At 43.6% G+C, this 27,342-nt stretch overlaps 1 protein-coding gene across 1 annotated transcript in view; it reads left to right on the top strand.

Moving 5' to 3' along the window:
* The window catches only part of LOC121557170 (teneurin-2-like), a 156,632-nt gene that overhangs the window by 90,027 nt on the left and 39,263 nt on the right, over positions 1-27,342 (top strand). The window contains exon 2 of the mRNA XM_045212572.1: positions 26,712-26,952. Within this exon, the coding sequence (XP_045068507.1) occupies positions 26,712-26,952 (241 nt within the window). The remainder of the gene's footprint in view (positions 1-26,711; positions 26,953-27,342) is intronic.

The raw sequence follows: 27,342 nt of genomic DNA, 5'->3' as shown, positions 1-27,342 counted from the left end.
CTCTAGTGTAAAGGACCAGCCTCAATGTGTCCTATCTCCTGTCCCTCTCTCTAGTGTAAAGGACCAGCCTCAATGTGTCCTATCTCCTGTCCCTCTCTCATGTGTAAAGGACCAGCCTCAATGTGTCCTATCTCCTGTCCCTCTCTCTAGTGTAAAGGACCAGCCTCAATGTGTCCTATCTCCTGTCCCTCTCTCTAGTGTAAGGGACCAGCCTCAATGTGTCCTATCTCCTGTCCCTCTCTCATGTGTAAAGGACCAGCCTCAATGTGTCCTATCTCCTGTCCCTCTCTCATGTGTAAAGGACCAGCCTCAATGTGTCCTATCTCCTGTCCCTCTCTCTAGTGTAAAGGACCAGCCTCAATGTATCCTATCTCCTGTCCCTCTCTCATGTGTAAAGGACCAGCCTCAATGTGTCCTATCTCCTGTCCCTCTCTCTAGTGTAAAGGACCAGCCTCAATGTGTCCTATCTCCTGTCCCTCTCTCTAGTGTAAAGGACCAGCCTCAATGTGTCCTATCTCCTGTCCCTCTCTCATGTGTAAAGGACCAGCCTCAATGTGTCCTATCTCCTGTCCCTCTCTCATGTGTAAAGGACCAGCCTCAATGTGTCCTATCTTCTGTCCCTCTCTCTAGTGTAAAGGACCAGCCTCAATGTGTCCTATCTCCTGTCCCTCTCTCTAGTGTAAAGGACCAGCCTCAATGTGTCCTATCTCCTGTCCCTCTCTCATGTGTAAAGGACCAGCCTCAATGTGTCCTATCTCCTGTCCCTCTCTCTAGTGTAAAGGACCAGCCTCAATGTGTCCTATCTCCTGTCCCTCTCTCATGTGTAAAGGACCAGCCTCAATGTGTCCTATCTCCTGTCCCTCTCTCTAGTGTAAAGGACCAGCCTCAATGTGTCCTATCTCCTGTCCCTCTCTCATGTGTAAAGGACCAGCCTCAATGTGTCCTATCTCCTGTCCCTCTCTCATGTGTAAAGGACCAGCCTCAATGTGTCCTATCTCCTGTCCCTCTCTCTAGTGTAAAGGACCAGCCTCAATGTGTCCTATCTCCTGTCCCTCTCTCTAGTGTAAAGGACCAGCCTCAATGTGTCCTATCTCCTGTCCCTCTCTCATGTGTAAAGGACCAGCCTCAATGTGTCCTATCTCCTGTCCCTCTCTCTAGTGTAAAGGACCAGCCTCAATGTGTCCTATCTCCTGTCCCTCTCTCATGTGTAAAGGACCAGCCTCAATGTGTCCTATCTCCTGTCCCTCTCTCTAGTGTAAAGGACCAGCCTCAATGTGTCCTATCTCCTGTCCCTCTCTCATGTGTAAAGGACCAGCCTCAATGTGTCCTATCTCCTGTCCCTCTCTCTAGTGTAAAGGACCAGCCTCAATGTGTCCTATCTCCTGTCCCTCTCTCATGTGTAAAGGACCAGCCTCAATGTGTCCTATCTCCTGTCCCTCTCTCTAGTGTAAAGGACCAGCCTCAATGTGTCCTATCTCCTGTCCCTCTCTCTAGTGTAAAGGACCAGCCTCAATGTGTCCTATCTCCTGTCCCTCTCTCTAGTGTAAAGGACCAGCCTCAATGTGTCCTATCTCCTGTCCCTCTCTCTAGTGTAAGGGACCAGCCTCAATGTGTCCTATCTCCTGTCCCTCTCTCATGTGTAAAGGACCAGCCTCAATGTGTCCTATCTCCTGTCCCTCTCTCATGTGTAAAGGACCAGCCTCAATGTGTCCTATCTCCTGTCCCTCTCTCTAGTGTAAAGGACCAGCCTCAATGTATCCTATCTCCTGTCCCTCTCTCATGTGTAAAGGACCAGCCTCAATGTGTCCTATCTCCTGTCCCTCTCTCTAGTGTAAAGGACCAGCCTCAATGTGTCCTATCTCCTGTCCCTCTCTCTAGTGTAAAGGACCAGCCTCAATGTGTCCTATCTCCTGTCCCTCTCTCATGTGTAAAGGACCAGCCTCAATGTGTCCTATCTCCTGTCCCTCTCTCATGTGTAAAGGACCAGCCTCAATGTGTCCTATCTCCTGTCCCTCTCTCTAGTGTAAAGGACCAGCCTCAATGTGTCCTATCTCCTGTCCCTCTCTCTAGTGTAAAGGACCAGCCTCAATGTGTCCTATCTCCTGTCCCTCTCTCTAGTGTAAAGGACCAGCCTCAATGTGTCCTATCTCCTGTCCCTCTCTCATGTGTAAAGGACCAGCCTCAATGTGTCCTATCTCCTGTCCCTCTCTCTAGTGTAAAGGACCAGCCTCAATGTGTCCTATCTCCTGTCCCTCTCTCATGTGTAAAGGACCAGCCTCAATGTGTCCTATCTCCTGTCCCTCTCTCATGTGTAAAGGACCAGCCTCAATGTGTCCTATCTCCTGTCCCTCTCTCTAGTGTAAAGGACCAGCCTCAATGTGTCCTATCTCCTGTCCCTCTCTCTAGTGTAAAGGACCAGCCTCAATGTGTCCTATCTCCTGTCCCTCTCTCATGTGTAAAGGACCAGCCTCAATGTGTCCTATCTCCTGTCCCTCTCTCTAGTGTAAAGGACCAGCCTCAATGTGTCCTATCTCCTGTCCCTCTCTCATGTGTAAAGGACCAGCCTCAATGTGTCCTATCTCCTGTCCCTCTCTCTAGTGTAAAGGACCAGCCTCAATGTGTCCTATCTCCTGTCCCTCTCTCATGTGTAAAGGACCAGCCTCAATGTGTCCTATCTCCTGTCCCTCTCTCTAGTGTAAAGGACCAGCCTCAATGTGTCCTATCTCCTGTCCCTCTCTCATGTGTAAAGGACCAGCCTCAATGTGTCCTATCTCCTGTCCCTCTCTCTAGTGTAAAGGACCAGCCTCAATGTGTCCTATCTCCTGTCCCTCTCTCTAGTGTAAAGGACCAGCCTCAATGTGTCCTATCTCCTGTCCCTCTCTCATGTGTAAAGGACCAGCCTCAATGTGTCCTATCTCCTGTCCCTCTCTCTAGTGTAAAGGACCAGCCTCAATGTGTCCTATCTCCTGTCCCTCTCTCTATTGTAAAGGACCAGCCTCAATGTGTCCTATATCCTGTCCCTCTCTCATGTGTAAAGGACCAGCCTCAATGTGTCCTATCTCCTGTCCCTCTCTCATGTGTAAAGGACCAGCCTCAATGTGTCCTATCTCCTGTCCCTCTCTCTAGTGTAAAGGACCAGCCTCAATGTGTCCTATCTCCTGTCCCTCTCTCTAGTGTAAAGGACCAGCCTCAATGTGTCCTATCTCCTGTCCCTCTCTCATGTGTAAAGGACCAGCCTCAATGTGTCCTATCTCCTGTCCCCTCTCTCTAGTGTAAAGGACCAGCCTCAATGTGTCCTATCTCCTGTCCCTCTCTCTAGTGTAAAGGACCAGCCTCAATGTGTCCTATCTCCTGTCCCTCTCTCTAGTGTAAAGGACCAGCCTCAATGTGTCCTATCTCCTGTCCCTCTCTCATGTGTAAAGGACCAGCCTCAATGTGTCCTATCTCCTGTCCCTCTCTCTAGTGTAAAGGACCAGCCTCAATGTGTCCTATCTCCTGTCCCTCTCTCTAGTGTAAGGGACCAGCCTCAATGTGTCCTATCTCCTGTCCCTCTCTCATGTGTAAAGGACCAGCCTCAATGTGTCCTATCTCCTGTCCCTCTCTCATGTGTAAAGGACCAGCCTCAATGTGTCCTATCTCCTGTCCCTCTCTCTAGTGTAAAGGACCAGCCTCAATGTATCCTATCTCCTGTCCCTCTCTCATGTGTAAAGGACCAGCCTCAATGTGTCCTATCTCCTGTCCCTCTCTCTAGTGTAAAGGACCAGCCTCAATGTGTCCTATCTCCTGTCCCTCTCTCTAGTGTAAAGGACCAGCCTCAATGTGTCCTATCTCCTGTCCCTCTCTCATGTGTAAAGGACCAGCCTCAATGTGTCCTATCTCCTGTCCCTCTCTCATGTGTAAAGGACCAGCCTCAATGTGTCCTATCTCCTGTCCCTCTCTCTAGTGTAAAGGACCAGCCTCAATGTGTCCTATCTCCTGTCCCTCTCTCATGTGTAAAGGACCAGCCTCAATGTGTCCTATCTCCTGTCCCTCTCTCTAGTGTAAAGGACCAGCCTCAATGTGTCCTATCTCCTGTCCCTCTCTAGTGTAAAGGACCAGCCTCAATGTGTCCTATCTCCTGTCCCTCTCTCTAGTGTAAAGGACCAGCCTCAATGTGTCCTATCTCCTGTCCCTCTCTCATGTGTAAAGGACCAGCCTCAATGTGTCCTATCTCCTGTCCCTCTCTCTAGTGTAAAGGACCAGCCTCAATGTGTCCTATCTCCTGTCCCTCTCTCTAGTGTAAGGGACCAGCCTCAATGTGTCCTATCTCCTGTCCCTCTCTCATGTGTAAAGGACCAGCCTCAATGTGTCCTATCTCCTGTCCCTCTCTCATGTGTAAAGGACCAGCCTCAATGTGTCCTATCTCCTGTCCCTCTCTCTAGTGTAAAGGACCAGCCTCAATGTATCCTATCTCCTGTCCCTCTCTCATGTGTAAAGGACCAGCCTCAATGTGTCCTATCTCCTGTCCCTCTCTCTAGTGTAAAGGACCAGCCTCAATGTGTCCTATCTCCTGTCCCTCTCTCTAGTGTAAAGGACCAGCCTCAATGTGTCCTATCTCCTGTCCCTCTCTCATGTGTAAAGGACCAGCCTCAATGTGTCCTATCTCCTGTCCCTCTCTCATGTGTAAAGGACCAGCCTCAATGTGTCCTATCTCCTGTCCCTCTCTCTAGTGTAAAGGACCAGCCTCAATGTGTCCTATCTCCTGTCCCTCTCTCTAGTGTAAAGGACCAGCCTCAATGTGTCCTATCTCCTGTCCCTCTCTCATGTGTAAAGGACCAGCCTCAATGTGTCCTATCTCCTGTCCCTCTCTCTAGTGTAAAGGACCAGCCTCAATGTGTCCTATCTCCTGTCCCTCTCTCATGTGTAAAGGACCAGCCTCAATGTGTCCTATCTCCTGTCCCTCTCTCTAGTGTAAAGGACCAGCCTCAATGTGTCCTATCTCCTGTCCCTCTCTCATGTGTAAAGGACCAGCCTCAATGTGTCCTATCTCCTGTCCCTCTCTCATGTGTAAAGGACCAGCCTCAATGTGTCCTATCTCCTGTCCCTCTCTCTAGTGTAAAGGACCAGCCTCAATGTGTCCTATCTCCTGTCCCTCTCTCTAGTGTAAAGGACCAGCCTCAATGTGTCCTATCTCCTGTCCCTCTCTCATGTGTAAAGGACCAGCCTCAATGTGTCCTATCTCCTGTCCCTCTCTCTAGTGTAAAGGACCAGCCTCAATGTGTCCTATCTCCTGTCCCTCTCTCATGTGTAAAGGACCAGCCTCAATGTGTCCTATCTCCTGTCCCTCTCTCATGTGTAAAGGACCAGCCTCAATGTGTCCTATCTCCTGTCCCTCTCTCTAGTGTAAAGGACCAGCCTCAATGTGTCCTATCTCCTGTCCCTCTCTCATGTGTAAAGGACCAGCCTCAATGTGTCCTATCTCCTGTCCCTCTCTCTAATGTAAAGGACCAGCCTCAATGTGTCCTATCTCCTGTCCCTCTCTCATGTGTAAAGGACCAGCCTCAATGTGTCCTATCTCCTGTCCCTCTCTCTAGTGTAAAGGACCAGCCTCAATGTGTCCTATCTCCTGTCCCTCTCTCTAGTGTAAAGGACCAGCCTCAATGTGTCCTATCTCCTGTCCCTCTCTCATGTGTAAAGGACCAGCCTCAATGTGTCCTATCTCCTGTCCCTCTCTCTAGTGTAAAGGACCAGCCTCAATGTGTCCTATCTCCTGTCCCTCTCTCTAGTGTAAAGGACCAGCCTCAATGTGTCCTATCTCCTGTCCCTCTCTCATGTGTAAAGGACCAGCCTCAATGTGTCCTATCTCCTGTCCCTCTCTCTAGTGTAAAGGACCAGCCTCAATGTGTCCTATCTCCTGTCCCTCTCTCTAGTGTAAAGGACCAGCCTCAATGTGTCCTATCTCCTGTCCCTCTCTCATGTGTAAAGGACCAGCCTCAATGTGTCCTATCTTCTGTCCCTCTCTCATGTGTAAAGGACCAGCCTCAATGTGTCCTATCTCCTGTCCCTCTCTCTAGTGTAAAGGACCAGCCTCAATGTGTCCTATCTCCTGTCCCTCTCTCTAGTGTAAAGGACCAGCCTCAATGTGTCCTATCTCCTGTCCCTCTCTCATGTGTAAAGGACCAGCCTCAATGTGTCCTATCTCCTGTCCCTCTCTCTAGTGTAAAGGACCAGCCTCAATGTGTCCTATCTCCTGTCCCTCTCTCATGTGTAAAGGACCAGCCTCAATGTGTCCTATCTCCTGTCCCTCTCTCTAGTGTAAAGGACCAGCCTCAATGTGTCCTATCTCCTGTCCCTCTCTCATGTGTAAAGGACCAGCCTCAATGTGTCCTATCTCCTGTCCCTCTCTCTAGTGTAAAGGACCAGCCTCAATGTGTCCTATCTCCTGTCCCTCTCTCATGTGTAAAGGACCAGCCTCAATGTGTCCTATCTCCTGTCCCTCTCTCATGTGTAAAGGACCAGCCTCAATGTGTCCTATCTCCTGTCCCTCTCTCTAGTGTAAAGGACCAGCCTCAATGTGTCCTATCTCCTGTCCCTCTCTCTAGTGTAAAGGACCAGCCTCAATGTGTCCTATCTCCTGTCCCTCTCTCATGTGTAAAGGACCAGCCTCAATGTGTCCTATCTCCTGTCCCTCTCTCTAGTGTAAAGGACCAGCCTCAATGTGTCCTATCTCCTGTCCCTCTCTCATGTGTAAAGGACCAGCCTCAATGTGTCCTATCTCCTGTCCCTCTCTCTAGTGTAAAGGACCAGCCTCAATGTGTCCTATCTCCTGTCCCTCTCTCTAGTGTAAAGGACCAGCCTCAATGTGTCCTATCTCCTGTCCCTCTCTCATGTGTAAAGGACCAGCCTCAAAGTGTCCCATCTCCTGTCCCTCTCTGTAGTGTAAAGGACCAGCCTTTCTATGTTTGTATCTTTCTATGTTTGTATCATTGTATCTTTGTATCATTGTATCTTTCTATGTTTGTATCATTGTGTCTTTGTGTGTTTGTATCATTGTATCTTTCTATGTTTGTATGTTTCTATGTTTCTATGTTTGTATCGTATCTTTGTATCATGGTATCTTTATCATTGTATCATTGTATCATTGTATCATTGTATCATTGGATCTTTCTATGTTTGTATAATTGTATCTTTCTATGTTTGTATCTTTGTATGTTTGTATCATTGTATCTTTGTATGTTTGTATCATTGTATCTTTCTATGTTTGTTTCATTGTATCTTTCTATGTTTGTATCATTGTATCTTTCTATGTTTGTATCATTGTATCTTTCTATGTTTGTATCATTGTATCTTTCTATGTTTGTATCATTGTATCTTTCTATGTTTGTATCATTGTATCTTTCTATGTTTGTTTCATTGTATCTTTCTATGTTTGTATCATTGTATCTTTCTATGTTTGTATCATTGTATCTTTCTATGTTTGTATCATTGTATCTTTCTATGTTTGTATCATTGTATCTTTCTATGTTTGTATCATTGTATCTTTGCATCATCATCCAAACCTTGGTAAACATGTGTACTGCACACAGAGTGCATTACTCACACACACCTTGTAAAGTAACCCCCCCCCCTGGACATGTTGAGTCTGCTCTTCACAACACACATCCATCCATCCTTAGCAATTACCCTCTCCATCTCATTCTCTGTAGATCTACACACACATACACACATACACACACACACACACACACACACACAATGTAATCAGCCAGATATATTTAGCAGACTGACTCAGGGAAGAGGGGGAAGAGAACAGTAGTAATGGGATTTGTGTTGGAATACAATCTTTGTTTAATGTAGTTATGGTGTGACTGGGATGCAGGATAAATCATCATTAGTAGAGACTGGGGGTCCCAGGTTCAACAGCAACCTGATTAGCTGCCTTTTAACGTGATGTTACATCACACAGCTAATGGCTGAGCTGGGACGGAGCTGGGAAACATCAATCACTATGGAGGAGGAGTTACCTACCTTACACTGGTGGAGAGATACATCAATCACTATGGAGGAGGAGTTACCTACCTTAACTGGTGGAGAGATACATCAATCACAATGGAGGAGTTACAGATACATCAATTACCTACCTGATTATACTGCTGGAGAAGAAATACACTGGGACTGACACTTACACACACACACACACATGCATACACATACACACACACACACAAACACACCCCCATACACACACACACACAAACACACTCTCAGACCATGAGAAAAAATATTCTCTGGTCTGATGAAACCAAGATTGAACTCTTTGGTCTGAATGCCAAGTGTCACGTCTGGAGGAATCCTGGCACCATCCCTACGGTAAAGCATGGTGGTGGCAGCATCATGCTGTGGGGATGTATTTCAGCAGCAGGGACAGGGAGACTAGTCAGGATCAAGGGAAAGATGAACGGAGCAAAGTACAGAGAGATCCATGATGGAAACCTGCTCCAGAGCACTCAGGACATCAGCCTGGGGGCGATGGTTCACCTTCCAACAGGACAACGACCCTAAGCACACAGCCAAGACAATGCAGGAGTGGCTTCGGGACAAGTCTCTTAATGTCCTTGAGTGGCCCAGCCAGAGCGTGGACTGGAGAGACCTGAAAATAGCTGAGCAGCGACGCTCCCCATCCAACCTGACAGAGCTAGAGAGGATCTGCAGAGAAGAATGGGAGAAACTCCCCAAATACAGGTGTGCCAAGCTTGTAGCGTCAAACCCAAGAATAATCGAGTCTGTAATTGCTGCCAAAGGTGCTTCAACAAAGTTCTGAGTAAAAGGTCTGAATACTTCTGTAAATCTGATATTTCCGGGGTTTTTTCTATAAACCAGTTTTTGCTTTGCCATTATGGGGTATTGTGTGTAGATTGATGAGGGAAAAAACGATTTAATCAATTTTAGAATGAGGCTAAATGTAACAAAATGTGGAAAAAGTCAAGGGATCTGAATACTTTCTGAATGCACTATACTATGGCACTGTAATATAACAGAGAGCTTGGGGAAGAGAGAGAGAGACAACATATGTACACACCAGAGGAGGACTATAGGAGGACAGGCTCATTCTATAGCTTCTCCCACTAGCCTCCTCTGATACACACACACACACACACACACACACACACACACACACACACACACACACACACACACACATAACACTCACACACACACCAGTGACCATAGACACACACAAGCATAAACACACAGAAGCACACAGACACACACCCTCTCCCTCACACACACACACACACAAAGACACACACACAAACAGACAGAAATACACACACACACACACCCAGTGTGTGACTTCCTGGGGATTATCTCTGTTGTTAGTTTCTGCATGGCTTGGCCCGTCTCATTTCCTGCTCAGCGTCCACTCTACATGGGACACACATGCTTGCTCATGGTCACACACACACACACACATGCTCATGTTCACACACACACAAGAACACACGCATGCATTTACACACTTGTATTTCTGTTCAGTAAGTGGAAATGAAAAACCAAATGTGGTTCAGGGTTTGGAATTGGGTCTGGCTCAGAGCACCTGCTCCGAACGTTCTCAGACACACACACACATTCTCAGAGAGAGAGAGAAGAGTCTCAGACCAAACGGAGCGCTTCTGATCGCTCCTAGAAAGAGCTAGTGTTAGCGCTGCGGCTCCGCGGTCCATTCATTATGCATAAGGTGCGCTACCTATTTTTAGTGAGAGGGTCGCTAGCATCTTGCCAGGAAGGTAATACACAACTTAATTTTTCAGCTGGGATGAATCACTGTTGTTGTGACAAAGAGAGTGTGCAGTCGTTTCTATGGAGATTAGTGGGAGTTAAACAGTTACCTCCCTCAGAAGCTGTACATTTTCAACAGAAGAGAGAGAGAGAAAAAGAGAGAGAGAGAGAGAGAGAGAGAGAGAGAGAGAGAGAGAGAGAGAGAGAGAGAGAGAGAGAGAGAGAGAGAGAGAGAGAGAAAGAGAGAGAAAGAGAGAGAAAGAGAGAGAGAGATACCCGCTAATTATCAAAATCCAGAAAAGAGCCGTTAAATTCTATAACCACTTAAAAGGAACCAATTCCCAAACCTTCCATAACAAAGCCATCACCTACAGAGAGATTCACTTGGAGAAGAGTCCCCTAAACAAGCTGGTCCTGGGGCTCTGTTCACAAACACAAACAGACCCCACAGAGCCCCAGGACAGTAACACAATTAGACCCAACCAAATCATGAGAAAACAAAAAGAGAATTACTTGACACATTGGAAATAATTTACAAAAAAACTGAGCAAACTAGAATGCTATTTGGCCCTAACAGAGAGTACACAGTGGCAGAATACCTAACCACTGTGACTGACCCAAAATTAAGGAAATCTTTGACTATGTACAGACTCAGTGAGCATAGCCTTGCTATTGAGAAAGGCCGCCGTAGGCAGACCTGGCTCTCAAGAGAAGACAGGCTATGTGCACACTGCCCACAAAATGAGGTGGAAACTGAGCTGCGCTTCCTAACCTCCTGCCAAATGTATGACCATATTAGAGACACATATTTCCCTCAGATTACACAGATCCACAAAGAATTAGAAAACAAACCCAATTTCGATAAACTCCCATATCTACTGGGTGAAATACCACAGTGTGCCATCACAGCAGCAAGATTTGTGCCCTTTTGCCACAAGAAAAGAACAAACACCATTGTAAATACAACCCAAATTTATGTTTATTTATTTTCCCATTTGTACTTTAACTATTTGTACATTGTTATAACACTGTACAGTGCCTTGCAAATGTATTCATACCCCTTGGTGTTTTTCCTATTTGTTGCTTTACAACCTGTAATTTAAATGGATTTTTATTTTTATTTCATGTAATGGACATATACAAAATAGTCAAAATTGGTGAAGTGAAATGAAAAACATAACTTGTTTCAAAATATTCTAAAAAATAAATAACGGAAAAGTGGTGCGTGCATATGTATTCACCCCCTTTGCTATGAAGCCCCTAAATAAGATCTGGTGCAACCAATTACCTTCAGAAGTCACATAATTAGTTAAATAAAGTCCATCTGTGTGCAATCTAAGTGTCACATGATCTGTCACATGATCTCAGTATATATACACCTGTTCTGAAAGGCCCAGAGTCTGCAACACCACTAAGCAAGGGGCACCACGAAGCAAGCAGCACCATGAAGACCAAGGAGCTCTCCAAACAGGTCAGGGACAAAGTTGTGGAGAAGTACAGATCAGGGTTGGGTTTTAAAAAATATATGAAACTTTGAACATCCCACGGAGCACCATTAAATCCATTATTAATAAATGGAAAGAATATGGCACCACAACAAACCTGCCAAGTGAGGGCCGCCCACCAAAACTCATGGACCAGACAAGGAGGGCATTAATCAGAGAGGCAACAAAGAGACCAAAGATAACCCTGAAGGAGCTGCAAAGCTCCACAGCATAGATTGGAATATCTGTTAATAGGACCACTTTAAGCCGTACACTCCACAGAGCTGGGCTCTACGGAAGAGTGGCCAGAAAAAAGCCATTGCTTAAAGTAAAGAAAAAAAATAAGCCAAAAGGCATGTGGGAGACTCCCCAAACATATGGAAGAAGGTACTCTGGTCAGATCAGACTAAAATTGAGCTTTTTGGCCATCAAGGAAACTGCTTTGTCTGGCGCAAACCCAACACCTCTCATCACCCCAAGAACACCATCCCCACAGTGAAGCGTGGTGGTGGCAGCATCGTGCTGTGGGGATGTTTTTCATCGGCAGGGACTGGGAAACTGGTCAGAATTGAAGGATGATGGATGGCGCTAAATACAGGGAAACTCTTGAGGGAAACCTGTTTCAGTCTTCCCGAGATTTGAGACTGGGATGGATATTCACCTTCCAGCAGGACAATGACCCTAAGCATACTGTTAAAGCAACACTCAAGTGGTTTAAGGGGAAACATTTAAATGTCTTGGAATGGCCTAGTCAAAGCCCAGACCTCAATTCAATTGAGAATCTGTGGTATGACTTAAAGATTGCTGTACAGCAGCGGAACCCATCCAACTTGAAGGAGCTGGAGCAGTTTTGCCTTGAAGAATGGGCAAAAATCCCAGTGGCTAGATGTGCCAAGCTTAGAGAGACATACCCCAAGAGACTTGCAGCTGTAATTGCTGCAAAAGGTGGCTCTACAAAGTATTGACTTTGGGGGGGTGAATACTTATGCACACTCAAGTTTTCTGTTTTTTTTTACTTATTTCTTGTTTGTTTCACAAAAAAAATATATTTGCATCTTCAAAGTGGTAGGCATGTTGTGTAAATCAAATGAAACAAACCCCCCAAAAAATACATTTTCATTCCAGGTTGTAAGGCAACAAAATATGAAAAATGCCAAGGGGGGTGAATACTTTCGCAAGCCACTGTATATATACATAATATGGCATTTGAAATGTCTTTATTCTTTTGGAACTTCTGAGTGTAATGTTTACTGTTAATTTTTATTGTTTATTTCACTTTTGTTTACTATCTACTTCACTTGCTTTGGCAATGTTAAAATACTTTTCCCATGCCAATAAAGACCTTAAATTGAATTGAATTGAATTGAGAGAGAAAGAGAGAGAAAGAGCGAGAGAAATAAAGAGAGAGAGAGAGAGATAGCATGCAATTGTTCTAATGAACAAAGTTAGGAGTTCCCATGCAGCTCAACAGAGATGATCATATCACTTGTTTTTCTCCTCTGTTGTTCTTCTTTGATGTTTACGGATAAACTGCTGAACTAGCGCTTTGAGACTTCACACACACCCCGCCATGTAATTCATTGTGTTGAACCAGAGAAAATGTCAATAAACAGTTTCCCCGTCCAGAGCCTGGAAAACAAACTGCTTCCCGTGGTTCTCACTGCCATGGGCCTAACACACACACACACTAACACCCACACACACACACACCGATACACACCCACAGGTACACAGACACAGACACAATCTCACACACACACACAAGTACACTGTGAGGTTAATGTGCCATGGAGAGCCCCTGCCTCATTTTGCTGGTGTCTGCATATGTACCCCAGCCTAATGCTTTGGTGTAGCTCTCTAGCAGGCTAGCATCGCTGTAGAAATAATACTTTGGTCTAGCACACTAGCAGGTTAGCAGGCTAGCATCGCTGTAGAAATAATACTTTGGTCTAGCACACTAGCAGGTTAGCAGGCTAGCATCGCTGTATAAATAATACTTTGGTCTAGCACACTAGCAGGTTAGCAGGCTAGCGTCGCTGTAGAAATAATACTTTGGTCTAGCACACTAGCAGGTTAGCAGGCTAGCATCGATGTGGAAATAATACTTTGGTCTAGCACACTAGCAGGTTAGCAGGCTAGCATCGCTGTAGAAATAATACTTTGGTCTAGCACACTAGCAGGTTAGCAGGCTAGCATCGCTGTAGAAATAATACTTTGGTCTAGCACACTAGCAGGTTAACATGCTAGCATCACTGTAGAATACGGCCTAGTACATCACTGGGGCCAAGCTTCCTGCCATCCAGGACCTCTATACCAGGCGGTGTCAGAGGAAGGCCCTAAAAATCGCCAAAGACTCCAGCCACCCTAGTCATAGACTGTTCTCTCTGCTACCCCACGGCAAGCGGTACCAGAGTGCCAAGTCTAGGTCCAAAAGGCTTCTTAACAGCTTCTACCCCTAAACCATAAAACTGCTGAACAGGTAATCAAATGGCTACACACACTATTTACATTGACCCCCCCTTTTTTAACACTGCTGCTACTCGCTGTTTATTATCTATTATCTATGCATAATCTCTTTACATGTACATATTACCTCAATTACCTCGACTAACCTGTACCCCCGCACATTGACTCAATACCGGCTCTTTTATTTTTTACTTTAGTTTATTTAGTAAATATTTTTCTTAACTCTTTCTTAAAACTGCATTGTTGGTTAAGGGCTTGTAAGTAAGCATTTCATGGTGTCATGACTTGCCCTTATGGGTTGAGGATCAAAGATTCCAGCTAGGCAAAGGTTTGAACTTTCTCTTCCTTGCCATTAAGTATTGGGAGAAAGGACCCATTTGTTAACAAAGGAAGTCTTCCCGACAAAACTCCAACATCCAAAAGTGGACAATGAAACAACATTCCTACTTAAAATAATGTGGGAAATGGTTGGTGGGGACTTAAAGAACAATCATGTCAAATTCGTTACTATGTTGTGATGTCATTAAAGACAGTGGAACAACATAACTGTATCTCTGGGGGGTACACTTCCCAGTTATGAGGTTTGCATCTATTTGTTGTATAAAACGAATTATTAAGTATAATAATACTTTTGTGAAGATAACAATGTGATTTTTGCATTCTAGATGAGATTATTGATTTCCATATTGATTTGTTCTCAGTCAGTGGCCACGCCCAGATGAGCACAAACATAATGGAACGCCCTTTTATCCCGAGTGCATAAAAAGCCTTGAAAAACAAATCAACCTTTAGACCAGCAGACGTGGAGCGTGAGCTAAACGTTGCAAATGGTTGAATTTCTTCCAGACCAGCAAGCCCCACGGCTTAAAATGGTTGACACTCTACAAGACCAAGAAGCGTGAAGCTGAAGCTACACATTACAAAATGGTTAGACTAGAAAGACCAGAAAACGTGAGACGTTAGTCCACACGTTTGAAATGGAGAAACTCTGAAACCCTCAACCTCTACACGAGGTGAAGAAAAAGACAATGCACTAGGCCATATCATCTCAGTCTGCAGCTGGCATGTATAGGCGTCTAGAGAACTTTCACTAAAGACACGAAGTGGGAAGGACAATCCCTCTCAGACAACCGCTGGTACATCTGAAGTATCCATTCTAACCACTACTATGACCAGAAACTCTACCAAGGACATTGGGATCTCTGGTGGGCAAACCAACGTCCTACCTAATCAACTCAACTATCGAGGACAGCAACACGTACAGTTGAAGTCGGAAGTTTAAATACACTTAGGTTGAAGTTATTAAAACTCGTTTTTCAACCACTCCACAAATTTCTTGTTAACAAACTATAGTTTTGGCAAGTCGGTTAGGACATCTACTTTGTGCAAATTGTTTACAGACAGATTATTTAACTTATAATTCACTGTATCACAATTCCAGTGGGTCAGAAGCTTACATACACTAAGTTGACTGTGCCTTTAAACAGCTTCTGATAGGCTAATTGACATAATTTGAATCAATTGGAGGTGTACCTGTGGATGTATTTGAAGGCCTACCTTCAAACTCAGTGCCTCTTTGCTTGACATCATGGGAAAATCTAAAGAAATCAGCCAAGACCTCAGAAAAATAATTGTAGACCTCCACAAGTCTGGTTCATCCTTCGGAGCAATTTCCAAACACCTGAAGGTACCACGTTCATCTGCACAAACAATAGTACGCAAGAGTAAACACCATGGGACCACGCAGCATTCTTAACGCTCAGGAAGGAGACGTGTTCTGTCTCCTAGAGATGAACGTACTTTGGTGCGAAAAGTGCAAATCAATCCCAGAACAACAGCAAAGGACCTTGTGAAGATGCTGGAGGAAACAGGTACAAAAGTATCTATATCCACAGTAAAAACGAGTCCTAACATCGACATAACCTGAAAGGCCACTCAGCAAGGAAGAAGCCACCATCCCAACCGTGAAGCACGGGGGTGGCAGCATCATTTTGTGGGGGTGCTTTGCTGCAGGAGGGACTGGTGCACTTCACAAAATAGATGGCATCATGAGAAAGGAAAATTATGTGGATATATTGAAGCAACATCTCAAGACATCAGTCAGGAAGTTAAAGCTTGGTCGCAACTAGGTCTTCCAAATGGACAATGACCCCAAGCATACTTCCAAAGTTGTGGCAAAACGGCTTAAGGACAACAAAGTCAAGGTATTGGAGTGGCCATCACAAAGCCCTGACATCAATCCTATAGAAAGTTTGTGGGCAGAACTGAAAAAGTGTGTGTGAGCAAGGAGGCCTACAAACCTGACTCAGTTACACCAGCTCTGTCATGAGGAATGGGCCAGAATTCACCCAACTTATTGTGGGAAGCTTGTGGAAGGCTACCCGAAATGTTTGACCCAAGTTAAACAATGTAAAGACAATGCTACCAAATACTAATTGAGTGTATGTAAACGTCTGACCCACTGGGAATGTGATGAAAGAAATAAAAGCTGAAATAAATCATTCTCTCTACTATTATTCTGACATTCACATTCTTAAAATAAAGTTGTGATCCTAACTGACCTAAAACAGGGAATGTTTACTAGAATTAATTCCAGGAATTGTGAAAAACTGAGTTTAAACGTATTTGGCTAAGGTGTATGTAAACTTCCGACTTCAACTGTAAATGCATGTTGCATTTCTAATCCGAATGAGCGTTATTAGGATGCATAAGTATTATGATTACTGTGAGCGTAGTTTCCAAAGTAACCGCAACAGTTTGAATCTCTGTCTCTCCCTTCCATACTGACCCCTCCTTCCCCTAACCAAGCAGTCATGCTAGTGTTAGTCCAGTCCACTAGGGACCTGTTTTCATTGTATTACGTTAGTAATCAATAACCTATGTGTGTTTGTATTGTGTTATTATTTAGTTAGTTAGTAAATACATAATTAAGCCAATTTGTGTATTGCTGATTCATCAATGAGGTTAGGTTTCTTACAGGTTCAATGGATTATGCAACGTTCAGAATGAGACTGATAAAAGGTCATTATTGAATAAGTGACTGTTATCGATATATATAACATATATATCTTCTAAGAGTTTAATTCGGGAGATGGTAACTCGTTAAACAACTTCTTCCGTGGTGCCCCAAATTCCTAATTAGTTAATTGAAACATGATTAATTTAATCGAGTGACAATTAAACATAGTTAGGTGATTCAATTAATAACAGTCATACATTAAAGTAAGTCACATCACAACAATGGTAAGGTCTAGACCTGTTGTATTTGGCGCATGTGACAAATAATGTTTGATTTTATTTGATTTTAACAGGCTAGCATCACTGTAGAATGGATGCTTTGGTCTAGCTCTCTTTCAGGCTAACAGGCTAGCATCGCTGTAGAATGAATGCTTTAGTCTCTCTCTAGAAGGCTAACAGGCTAGCATCGCTGTAGAATGAATGCTTTAGTCTCTCTCTAGAAGGCTAACAGGCTAGCATCGCTGTAGAATGAATGCTTTAGTCTCTCTCTAGAAGGCTAACAGGCTAACATCGCTGTAGAATGAATGCTTTAGTCTAGCTCTCTAGCAGGCTAACAGGCTAGCATTTAATTCGGTGGCTAACATATCCACAGGTGTAGATCTTGCTGTGAAATGCTTACTTAAATGCCATTAACCAACAATGCAGAGTAAGAAAATATTTGCTAAATAAACTAAAGTAAAAAAAGTAACACAATAAAATAACAATAACGAGGCTATATACAGGGGGTACCGGTACCGAGTCAATGTGCGGGGGTAAGGGTTAGTCGAGGTAATTGAGGTCATATGTACATGTAGGTAGTGGTAAAGTGACTATGCATAGATAATAAACAGCGACTAGCAGCAGCGTAAATAAGGGGGTCAAAGCAAATAGTCCGGGTAGTCATTCGATTAACTGTTCAGCAGTCTTATGGATTGGGGGTAGAAGCTGTTAGCAAGCCTTTTGGACGTAGACTTGGCGCTCCGGTACCTCTTGTGTGGTAGCAGAGAGTAACTAAACCACACTAAACCACAGCCCTCAGGACACTGCCTACTTGGAAACTAGAACTCAGAAACGCAAGCTTGCTTTAAAAAAAAGAATTTCTTCTGCTATTGAAAGTGCCATATATAATTCAGTAGAATTTGAATGAATATTTTAAAAAATATTCATCGAAGGAAAGGGAGCTTTGAAAAATGCAATGCATATTTATCGGCAGATTTGAGATGGAGCGACGGTTTGCGAATGTAAATATGAGAATTTATACAGATGGCGTGTGTGTGTGTTTGTGTTCGTGTGTGTGTCTGTTTGAAATTTAAATAGTAGCATATACTCACATGGGTTCACAGCTATTAACATCTACTGACCGATGCAGGGATAAAGACAGAGAGAGAAAAGGAGTGATGAAAAAGGGATAAGAGTAGATGAAACGGAGGGATGAGACGGGAGGTGGAAAAAAGAGAATGTTTTGGAAATGATATGAATATGAAACCCCATCTTCCTCCACATTTGTGTGTGTGTGTGTTTGTGTTTGTGTGTGTGTGTGTGTGTGTGTGTGTGTATGTGCCTTGTCTGCCCTCTCAGGAGAGTCTTTGTGTATAGATAGATGTGAAGTGTCTGTCCTGTGTAGAGAGGCTAGGTCCCTTCTCTTCTCCCTTCCATCCATCCCTCCTTTTATCATGAGCCTATGAACCAGAGTTACACTGTTAGCACTGAGGCGGTGTGCCCTAGTAGGAAGACCATTGTGTGCAGCTCACCCTGCGCTATCAGCTCCAATATAAATAACATGAGCAAGTCTACTTCTGATAAGCTTCCCAGTAAAGCATTAAAAACAATCAAGCAACCCAGAAAAGTGCTAGAAATAGCCCATATTAACATACGCAGCCTGAGAAACAAGGTTCATGAAGTCAATAACTTGCTTGTAACAGATGACATTCATATTCTGACTATCTCTGAAACTCACTTAGATAATACCTTTGATGATACAGTGGTACCAATACATGGTTATAACATCTACAGAAAAGACAGAAATGCCAACGGGGGCGGTGTTGTGGTCTATATTCAGAACCACATTCCTGTAAAGCTTAGAGACGATCTCATGTTAAATACTGTTGAAGTAATATGGCTACAGGTTCATCTGCCTCACCTAAAGCCCATTCTTGTGGGAAGCTGCTATAGACCACCAAGTGCTAACAGTCAGTATCTGGATAATATGTGTGAAATGCTTGGTAATGTACAGTTGAAGTCGGAAGTTTACATACACCTTAGCCAAACGTGCAGGAGCTTGCAGGGATGTGTAGTTTTGCATGATGTCTACTTTGATGCTAATTAGCATTTTTAGGATCTGAGAGTAAATAGAGCCGAATACACTTGAAGTAGGAGTTTATATACACCTTAGCCAAATACATTTAAACTCAGTTTTTCACAATTCCTGACTTTTAATCCTAGTAAACATTCCCTGCCATAGGTCAGTTAGGATCACCACTTTATTTTAAGAATGTGAAATGTCAGAATAATAGAAGAGAGAATTATTTATTTAAGCTTTTATTTATTTCATCACATTCCCAGTGGGTCAGAAGTTTACATACACTCAATTAGTATTTGGTAGCATTGCCTTTAAATAGTTTAACTTGGGTCAAACATTTCGGGTAGCCTTCCACAAGCTTCCCACAATAAGTAGGGTGAATTTTGGCCCATTCCTCCTGACAGAGCTGGTGTAACTGAGTCAGGTTTGTAGGCCTCCTTGCTCGCACACGCTTTTTCAGTTCTGCCCACAACATTTCTATAGAATTGAGGTCAGGGCTTTATGATGGCCACTCCAATACCTTGACTTTGTTGTCCTTGAGCCATTTTGCCACAACGTTGGAAGTATGCTTGGGGTCATTGTCCATTTGGAAGACCCATTTGCGACCAAGCTTTAACTTCCTGACTGATGACTTGAGATGTTGCTTCAATATATCCACATAATTTTCCTTCCTCATGATGCAATCTATTTTGTGAAGTGCACCAGTCCCTCCTGCAGCAAAGCACCCCCACAACATGATGCTGCCACCCCCGTGCTTCACGGTTGGAATGGTGTTCTTCGGCTTGCAAGCTCCCCCTTTTTCCTCTAAACATAACTATGGTCATTATGGCCAAACAGTTCTATTTTTGTTTCATCAGACCAGAGGACATTTCTCCAAAAAGTGCGATCTTTGTCCCCATGTGCAGTTGCAAACCGTAGTCTGACTTTTTTATGGCGGTTTTGAAGCAGTGGCTTCTTCCTTGCTGAGTGGCCTTTCAGGTTATGTTGATATAGGACTCGTTTTACTGTGGATATAGATACTTATGTATCTGTTTCGTCCAGCATCTTCACAAGGTCCTTTGCTGTTGTTCTGGGATTGATTTGCACTTTTCACACCAAAGTACGTTCATCTCTAGGAGACAGAACGCGTCTCCTTCCTGACTGGTATGACGGCTGCGTGGTCCCATGGTGTTTATACTTGCGTACTATTGTTTGTACAGATGAACGTGGTACCTTCAGGTAAACTTCTGACCCACTGGAATTGTGATACAGTGAATTATAAGGGAAATAATCTGTCTGTAAACAATTGTTGGAAAAATTATTTGTGTCATGCAATTAAATAGATGTCCTAACCGACTTGCCAAAACTGTTCTTTGTTAACAAGAAATTTGTGGAGTGGTTGAATAACAAGTTTTAATGACTCCAACCTAAGTGTATGTAAACTTCTGACTTCAACTGCATGTGATATCATCAGAGAAGTATATTTTCTGGGTAATTTAAATATTGACTGGCTCTCATCAAGCTGCCCACTCAAGAAAAAACTTCAAACTGTAACCTACCAGGGTATTTACAAACAGCACAGGAATGAAATCATCAACATGTATTGATCACATCTTTACTAATGCTGCAGAAATTTGCTTTAAAGCAGTATCCAAATCCATAGGATGCAGTGATCACAATATAGTAGCCATATCTAGGAAAACCAAAGTTCCAAAGGCTGGGCCTAATATAGTGTATAAGAGGTCAAACTATACATTTTGTAGTGATTCATATGTTGATGATGTAAAAAATATTTGCTGGTCTGTGGTGTGTAATGAGGAGCAACCAGACACTGCACTTGACACATTTATGAAATTGCTTATTCCAGTTACTAATAAGCACACACCCATTAAGAAAATGACTGTACAAACGGTTAAATCCAGGGGATTAATGAGGAATTTAATAATGGTATGGTTGAGAGGGATGAGGCAAAAGGAATGGCAAATAAGTCTGGCTGCACAACCGTTTGGCAAACGTATTGCAAATTGAGAAATAATGTGACTAAACTGAATAAAAAGAAGAAGAAACAACACTATGAAACAAGGATAAATGACATAAACAATTATAGTAAAAAGCTTTGGCGCACCTTAAATGACATTTTGGGAAAGAAAGGCAAACTCGGCTCCATCATTCATTGAATCAGATGGCTCATTCATCACAAAACCCACTGATATTGCCAACTACTTTAATTACTTCTTAATTGGCAAGATAAGCAAACTTAGGTATGACATGCCAGCAACAAACGCTGACACTACACATCCAAGTATACAGTTGAAGTCAGAAGTCTACATACACTTAGGTTGGAATCATTAAAACTAGTTTTTCAATCACTCCACACATTTCTTGTTAACAAACTATAGTTTTGGCAAGTCGGTTAGGAAATCTACTTTGTGTATGACACAAGTAATTTTTCCAACAATTGTTTACAGACAGATTATTTCACTTATAATTCACTGTTTCACAATTCCAGTGGGTCAGAAGTTTACATACACTAAGTTGACTGTGCCTTTAAACAGCATGGAAAATTCTTCTGATAGGCTAATTGACATCATTTGAGTCAATTGGAGGTGTACCTGTGGATGTATTTCAAGGCCTACTTTCAAACTCAGTGCCTCTTTGCTTGACATCATGGGAAAATCAAAAGAAATCAGCCAAGACCTCAGAAAATAGTTTGTAGACCTCTACAAGTCTGGTTCATCCTTGGGAGCAATTTCCAAACGCCTGAAGGTACCACGTTCATCTGTACAAACAATAGTATGCAAGTATAAACACCATGGGACCACGCAGCCGTCATACCGCTCAGGAAGGAGACACATTGTGTCTCCTAGAGATGAACGTACTTTGGTGCAAAAAGTGCAAATCAATCCCAGAACAACAGCAATGGACCTTGTGAAGATGCTGGAGGAAACAGATACAAAAGTATCTACATCCACAGTAAAACAAGTCCTATATCGACATAACCTGAAAGGCCGCTCAGCAAGGAAGAAGCCACTGCTTCAAAACCGCCATAAAAAAGCCAGACTACAGTTTGCAACTGCACATGGGGACAAAGATCGTACTTTTTGGAGAAATGTCCTCTGGTCTGATGAAACAAAAATAGAACTGTTTGGCCACAATGACCATTGTTATGTTTGGAGGAAAAAGGGGGTTGCTTGCAAGCCGAAGAACACCATCCCAACCATGAAGCACAGGGGTGGCTGTGGGGGTGCTTTGCTGCAGGAGGGACTGGTGCACTTCACAAAATACATGGCATCATGAGGAAGGAAAATTATGTGGATATATTGAAGCAACATTTCAAGACATCTGTCAGGAAGTTAAAGCTTGGTCGCAAATGGGTCTTCCAAATGGACAATGACCCCAAGCATACTTCCAAAGTTGTGGCAAAATGCTTAAGGAAAACAAAGTCAAGGTATTGGAGTGGCCATCACAAAGCCCTGACCTCAATCCTATAGAAAATGTGTGGCCAGAACTGAAAAAGCTTGTGCGAGCAAGGAGGCCTACAAACCTGACTCAGTTACACCAGCTCTGTCAGGAGGAAGGGCCAAAATTCACCCAACTTATTGTGGGAAGCTTGTGGAAGGCTACCCGAAACGTTTGACCCAAGTTAAACAATTTAAAGGCAATGCTACCAAATACTAATTGAAATACTATGTAAACTTCTGACCCACTGGGAATATGATGTAAGAAATAAAAGCTGAATTAAATCATTCTCTCTACTATTACTCTGACATTTCACATTCTTAAAATAAAGTGGTGATCCTAACTGACCTAAAACAGGGAATTTTTACTAGGATTAAATGTCAGAAATTGTGAAAGACTGAGTTTAAATGTATTTGGCTAAGGTGTAAATAAGCTTCCGACATCAACTGTATCTGACCAAATTATGAAAGACAAGAATTGTACTTTTGAATTCCGTAAAGTCAGTTTGGAAGAGGTGAAAAAAGTATTGTTGTCTATCAACAATGATAAGCCACCGGGGTCAGACAATCTGGATGGAAAATGATTGAGGATAATAGCGGATGATATTGCCACTGCTATTTGCCACATCTTCAATTTAAGTCTACTAGAAAGTATGTGCCCTCAGGCCTGGAGGGAAGCTAAAGTCATTCCGCTACCTAAGAATAGTAAAGCCCCCTTTACTGGCTCAAATAGCTGACCAATCAGCCTGTTACCAACCCTTAGTAAACTTCTGGAAGAAATGGTGTTTGACCAGATACTAAACTATTTCACAGTAAACAAACTGAGAGCAGACTTTCAGCACGCTTATAGGGAAGGACATTCAACAAGCACAGCACTTACACAAATGACTGATGTTTGACCGAGAGAAATTGATGATCAAATGATTGTGGGGGCTGACTTATTAAACTTCAGTGCAGCTTTTGACATTATCGATCATAGTCTGCTGCTGGAAAAACGTATGTGTTATGGCTTTACACCCCCTGCTATAATGTGGATAAAGAGTTACTTGTCTAACAGAACACAGAGGCTGTTCTTTAATGGAAGCCTCTCAAACATAATCCAGGTATAATCAGGAATTCCCCAGGGTAGCTGTTTAGGCCCCTTACTTTTTCCATCTTTACTAACGACATGCCACTGGCTTTGAGTAAAGCCAGTGTGTCTATGTATGCGGATGACTCAACACTATCGTCAGCTACTACAGCAACTGAAATAACTGCAACACTTAACAAAGAGCTGCAGTTAGTTTCGGAATGGGTAGCAAGGAATAAGTTAGTCCTAAATATTTCCTAAACTAAAAGCATTGTATTTGAGACAAATCATTCACCAAACCCTAAACCTCAACTACATCTCGTAATTAATAATGTGAAAATTGAGCAAGTTCAGGTGACTAAACTGCTTGGAGTAACCCTGGATTGTAAACTGTCATGGTCAAAACATATTGATACAACAGTAGCTAAGATGTGGAGAGAAGTATGTCCATAATAAAGCGCTGCTCTGCCTTCTTAACAACACTATCAACAAGGCAGGTCCTACAGGCTCTAGTTTTGTCACACCTAGACTACTGTTCAGTAGTGTGGTCAGGTGCCACAAAGAGGGACTTGGGAAAATTGCAGTTGGCTCAGAACAGGGCAGCACGGCTGGCCCTTAAAAGTACACGGAGCGCTAACATTAATGACATGCATGTCAATCTCTCATTTACATTTACATTTACATTTTAGTCATTTAGCAGACGCTCTTATCCAGAGCGACTTACAGTTAGTGAGTGCATACATTATTATTTAAAAAAAATAATAATCATACTGGCCCCCCGTGGGAAACGAACCCACAACCCTGGCGTTGCAAACGCCATGCTCTTCCAACTGAGCTACATCCCTGCCGGCCATTCCCTCCCATACCCTGGACGACGCTGGGCCAATTGTGCGCCGCCCCATGGGTCTCCCGGTCGCGGCCGGCTACGACAGAGCCTGGATTCGAACCAGGATCTCTAGTGGCACACTGCGCCACTCTCATGGCTCAAAGTGGAAGAGAGATTTACTTCATCACTACTTGTTTTTGTAAGAGGTGTTGACAAGCTGAATGTACTGAGCTGTCTGTTTAAAATATTAGCACACAGCTCGGACACCCATGCATACACCACAAGACATGCCACCAGAGGTCTCTTCACAGTCCCTAACTCCAGAACAGACTATGGGAGGCGCACAGTACTACATAGAGCCATGACTACATGGAACTCTATTCCACATCATGTAACTGATACAAGCAGTAGAATCAGATTTAAAAAACAGGTGAAAATACAGCTTGTGGAACAACAGAGACTGTGAAGAGACACACACAAAGGTACAGACACATGCATACGCACACATTGTGATATTGTTGTATGGTGGTATTAAACATTTTGTTTTGTAGATAGGTAGTGCTGTAACATTATATGATGTTCTGTTTTATCTTTTGTTTAATATGTAATGTAAGTGCTTTATTATGTTTGGACCCCAGGAAGAGGGGCGGGATGGGGATCCCTAATAAATACAAATACAAAAATAAACATCTGTAAATTTTTCTCTCTCAGAGCCACCAGAATCAGGCTTCTCCTCTCCCCTCCTCTCCCCCTCCTCTCCTCTCCTCTCCTCTCCTCTCCTCTCCTCTCCTCTCCTCTCCTCTCCTCCTCCCTCTCCCCCTCCTCTCCCCCCCTCCCTCCCTCTCCCTCCTCCTCTCCTCTCCTCCTCTCCCTCCTCTCCTCTCCTTTCCTCCTTTCCTTTCCCTTTCCTTTCCTTTCCTTTCCTTTCCTTTCCTTTCCTCTCCTCTCCTCCCTCCCTCCTCTCCTCTCCTCTCCTCTCCTCTCCTCTCCTCTCCTCTCCTCTCCTCTCCTCTCCTCTCCTCTCCCTCTCCTTTCCTTTCCTTTCCTTTCCTTTCCTCCTCTCCTCTCCTCTCCTCTCCTCTCCTCTCCTCTCCTCTCCTCTCCTCTCCTATTCCTCAATCTGACTACAGTAGAGATGGGGATCACCTTGCTTTCATTATTTCATGGTTCTTTTCAAAGTTTATTTTTAATTTCTTATTCAAGCTGGGATAAGATGAGAGGCACTGTCATGTTGTATAGTGATTAGAAGACAGGCGCAGGAATACGTATTCGGGGTTTTTATTACTCCACCCAACACAAGGTACGTCATGAAAAACGATGGGAACGAAGCCCAAAACACACACGTATATATATATATATATAGATAACACAGGGATGTAACCCAAACAAAGAGCGAGGTGTAAACCTCTAAACACACAGGACAAGACCCGTAATAACAAGAGCACAATACACGGTACTCACAAGACCAACGGACATGGGACAATAATCGACAAGGACAATGGGGAACAGAGGGCACATACATACACATACTAATCAGGGGAAATGGGAACCAGGTGTGCGTAATGAGACAAGACTGTCCGGGGTTGGTGGTAATGAACCAGGTCAGTGACGCCTAGAACACCGGTGACGTAGACCTCCAGAGCTGGTGAACGGAATGAGCAGCAGTACCGTAGGGATCCGTGACAGGCACACACACACACACACACACACACACACACACACACACACACACACACACACACACACACACACACACACACACACACACACTGATCCTTTGAGTAGCCAGACAAAGAGTAACAGAATGTAAATAAAGGAGAGTATTGCCAGTCCTCAGAAGTGTAAAGTAGGGATTGATGAAAGCATGGTGTGTTAGTCCTGTAATTCAGATGACTACAACCGTGCAGTCATTCTGATATTTCAAAGCAAAAAACAGGTTAATTGCGGAACCCAAACATATTAATTCTTGTTCAGCTGAAATTTCCATTTCGTTCAAAATAAATATATCAAGGCACATAATTTGTGCACAGAAGGTTAAAATAATTTCATGGGAAATATGACTAATTTCATGACTTTTTCATATTTTTAATTGTATTTGAGTGGGGGAAGGAGGGGGTCTGCAAGACCAGTAAAATAACATGAAATGTTACTTGTATTTCATTCTATCACTATTTCTCTTCTCTCTCTGGCCATTCTTCTTCTCTCTCTGGCCATTCTTCTTCTCCCTCTGGCCATTCTTCTTCTCTCTCTGGCCATTCTTCTTCTCTCTCTGGCCATTCTTCTTCTCTCTCTGGCCATTCTTCTTCTCTCTCTGGCCATTCTTCTCTTCTTTCTGAATAACCATTTATTTTTTTCTCTCTGTCTCTCTGTCCAGGAGCTTCTAACCACCTCAGTGGTTCTACCCTGCGACCGCCCCTGCCTCCCCCTCACAACCACCAGACCATTTCCCACCACCACCACTCCTCAGCCAACAGCCTGAACAGGAACACCCTGAGAGGGGGTAGGAACACCATCCACGCCCCCCCTCCGGTACCAGGGGATGGACCCACCTCACCAGAGTCTGTACAGCTACAAGACAGCTGGGTACTGAATAGTAACGTCCCACTGGAAACCAGGTGAGAAACTAGTCCCAGTTATTTAAAAAACTTGTACACATTGAATACACAATGATAAACTAGTACCATTTCCTACAAACTCTTCACACTCCAAATACACACTACAGACCAGGTGAGACTAGTGACACAGTACTTAAATGCACTTAATACCAGGTGAGACCAGAACCAGAGTGTATTAAATCTCTACTAAATACTAGTACATACCAGTACATGTTGACCAGCTGAGACCAGAAGGATCATATATCCTACCACATACAGTGCTATCCCTACTGTGAATCCAAACTGAAGAGAGAAAGGTAAGTCTTTGGACAGATTAGATTAGATTAACTTTATTACCTTCATCCTTGTCATGCTGAACACAAAGACCTGCTGAACACAAAGACCTGCTGA

This window comes from Coregonus clupeaformis, unplaced genomic scaffold (genome assembly GCF_020615455.1).
Source record: "Coregonus clupeaformis isolate EN_2021a unplaced genomic scaffold, ASM2061545v1 scaf0026, whole genome shotgun sequence".
In the NCBI taxonomy this organism is placed as follows: Eukaryota; Metazoa; Chordata; class Actinopteri; order Salmoniformes; family Salmonidae; genus Coregonus; species Coregonus clupeaformis.
This window is presented reverse-complemented; position numbering and strand designations above follow the sequence as displayed.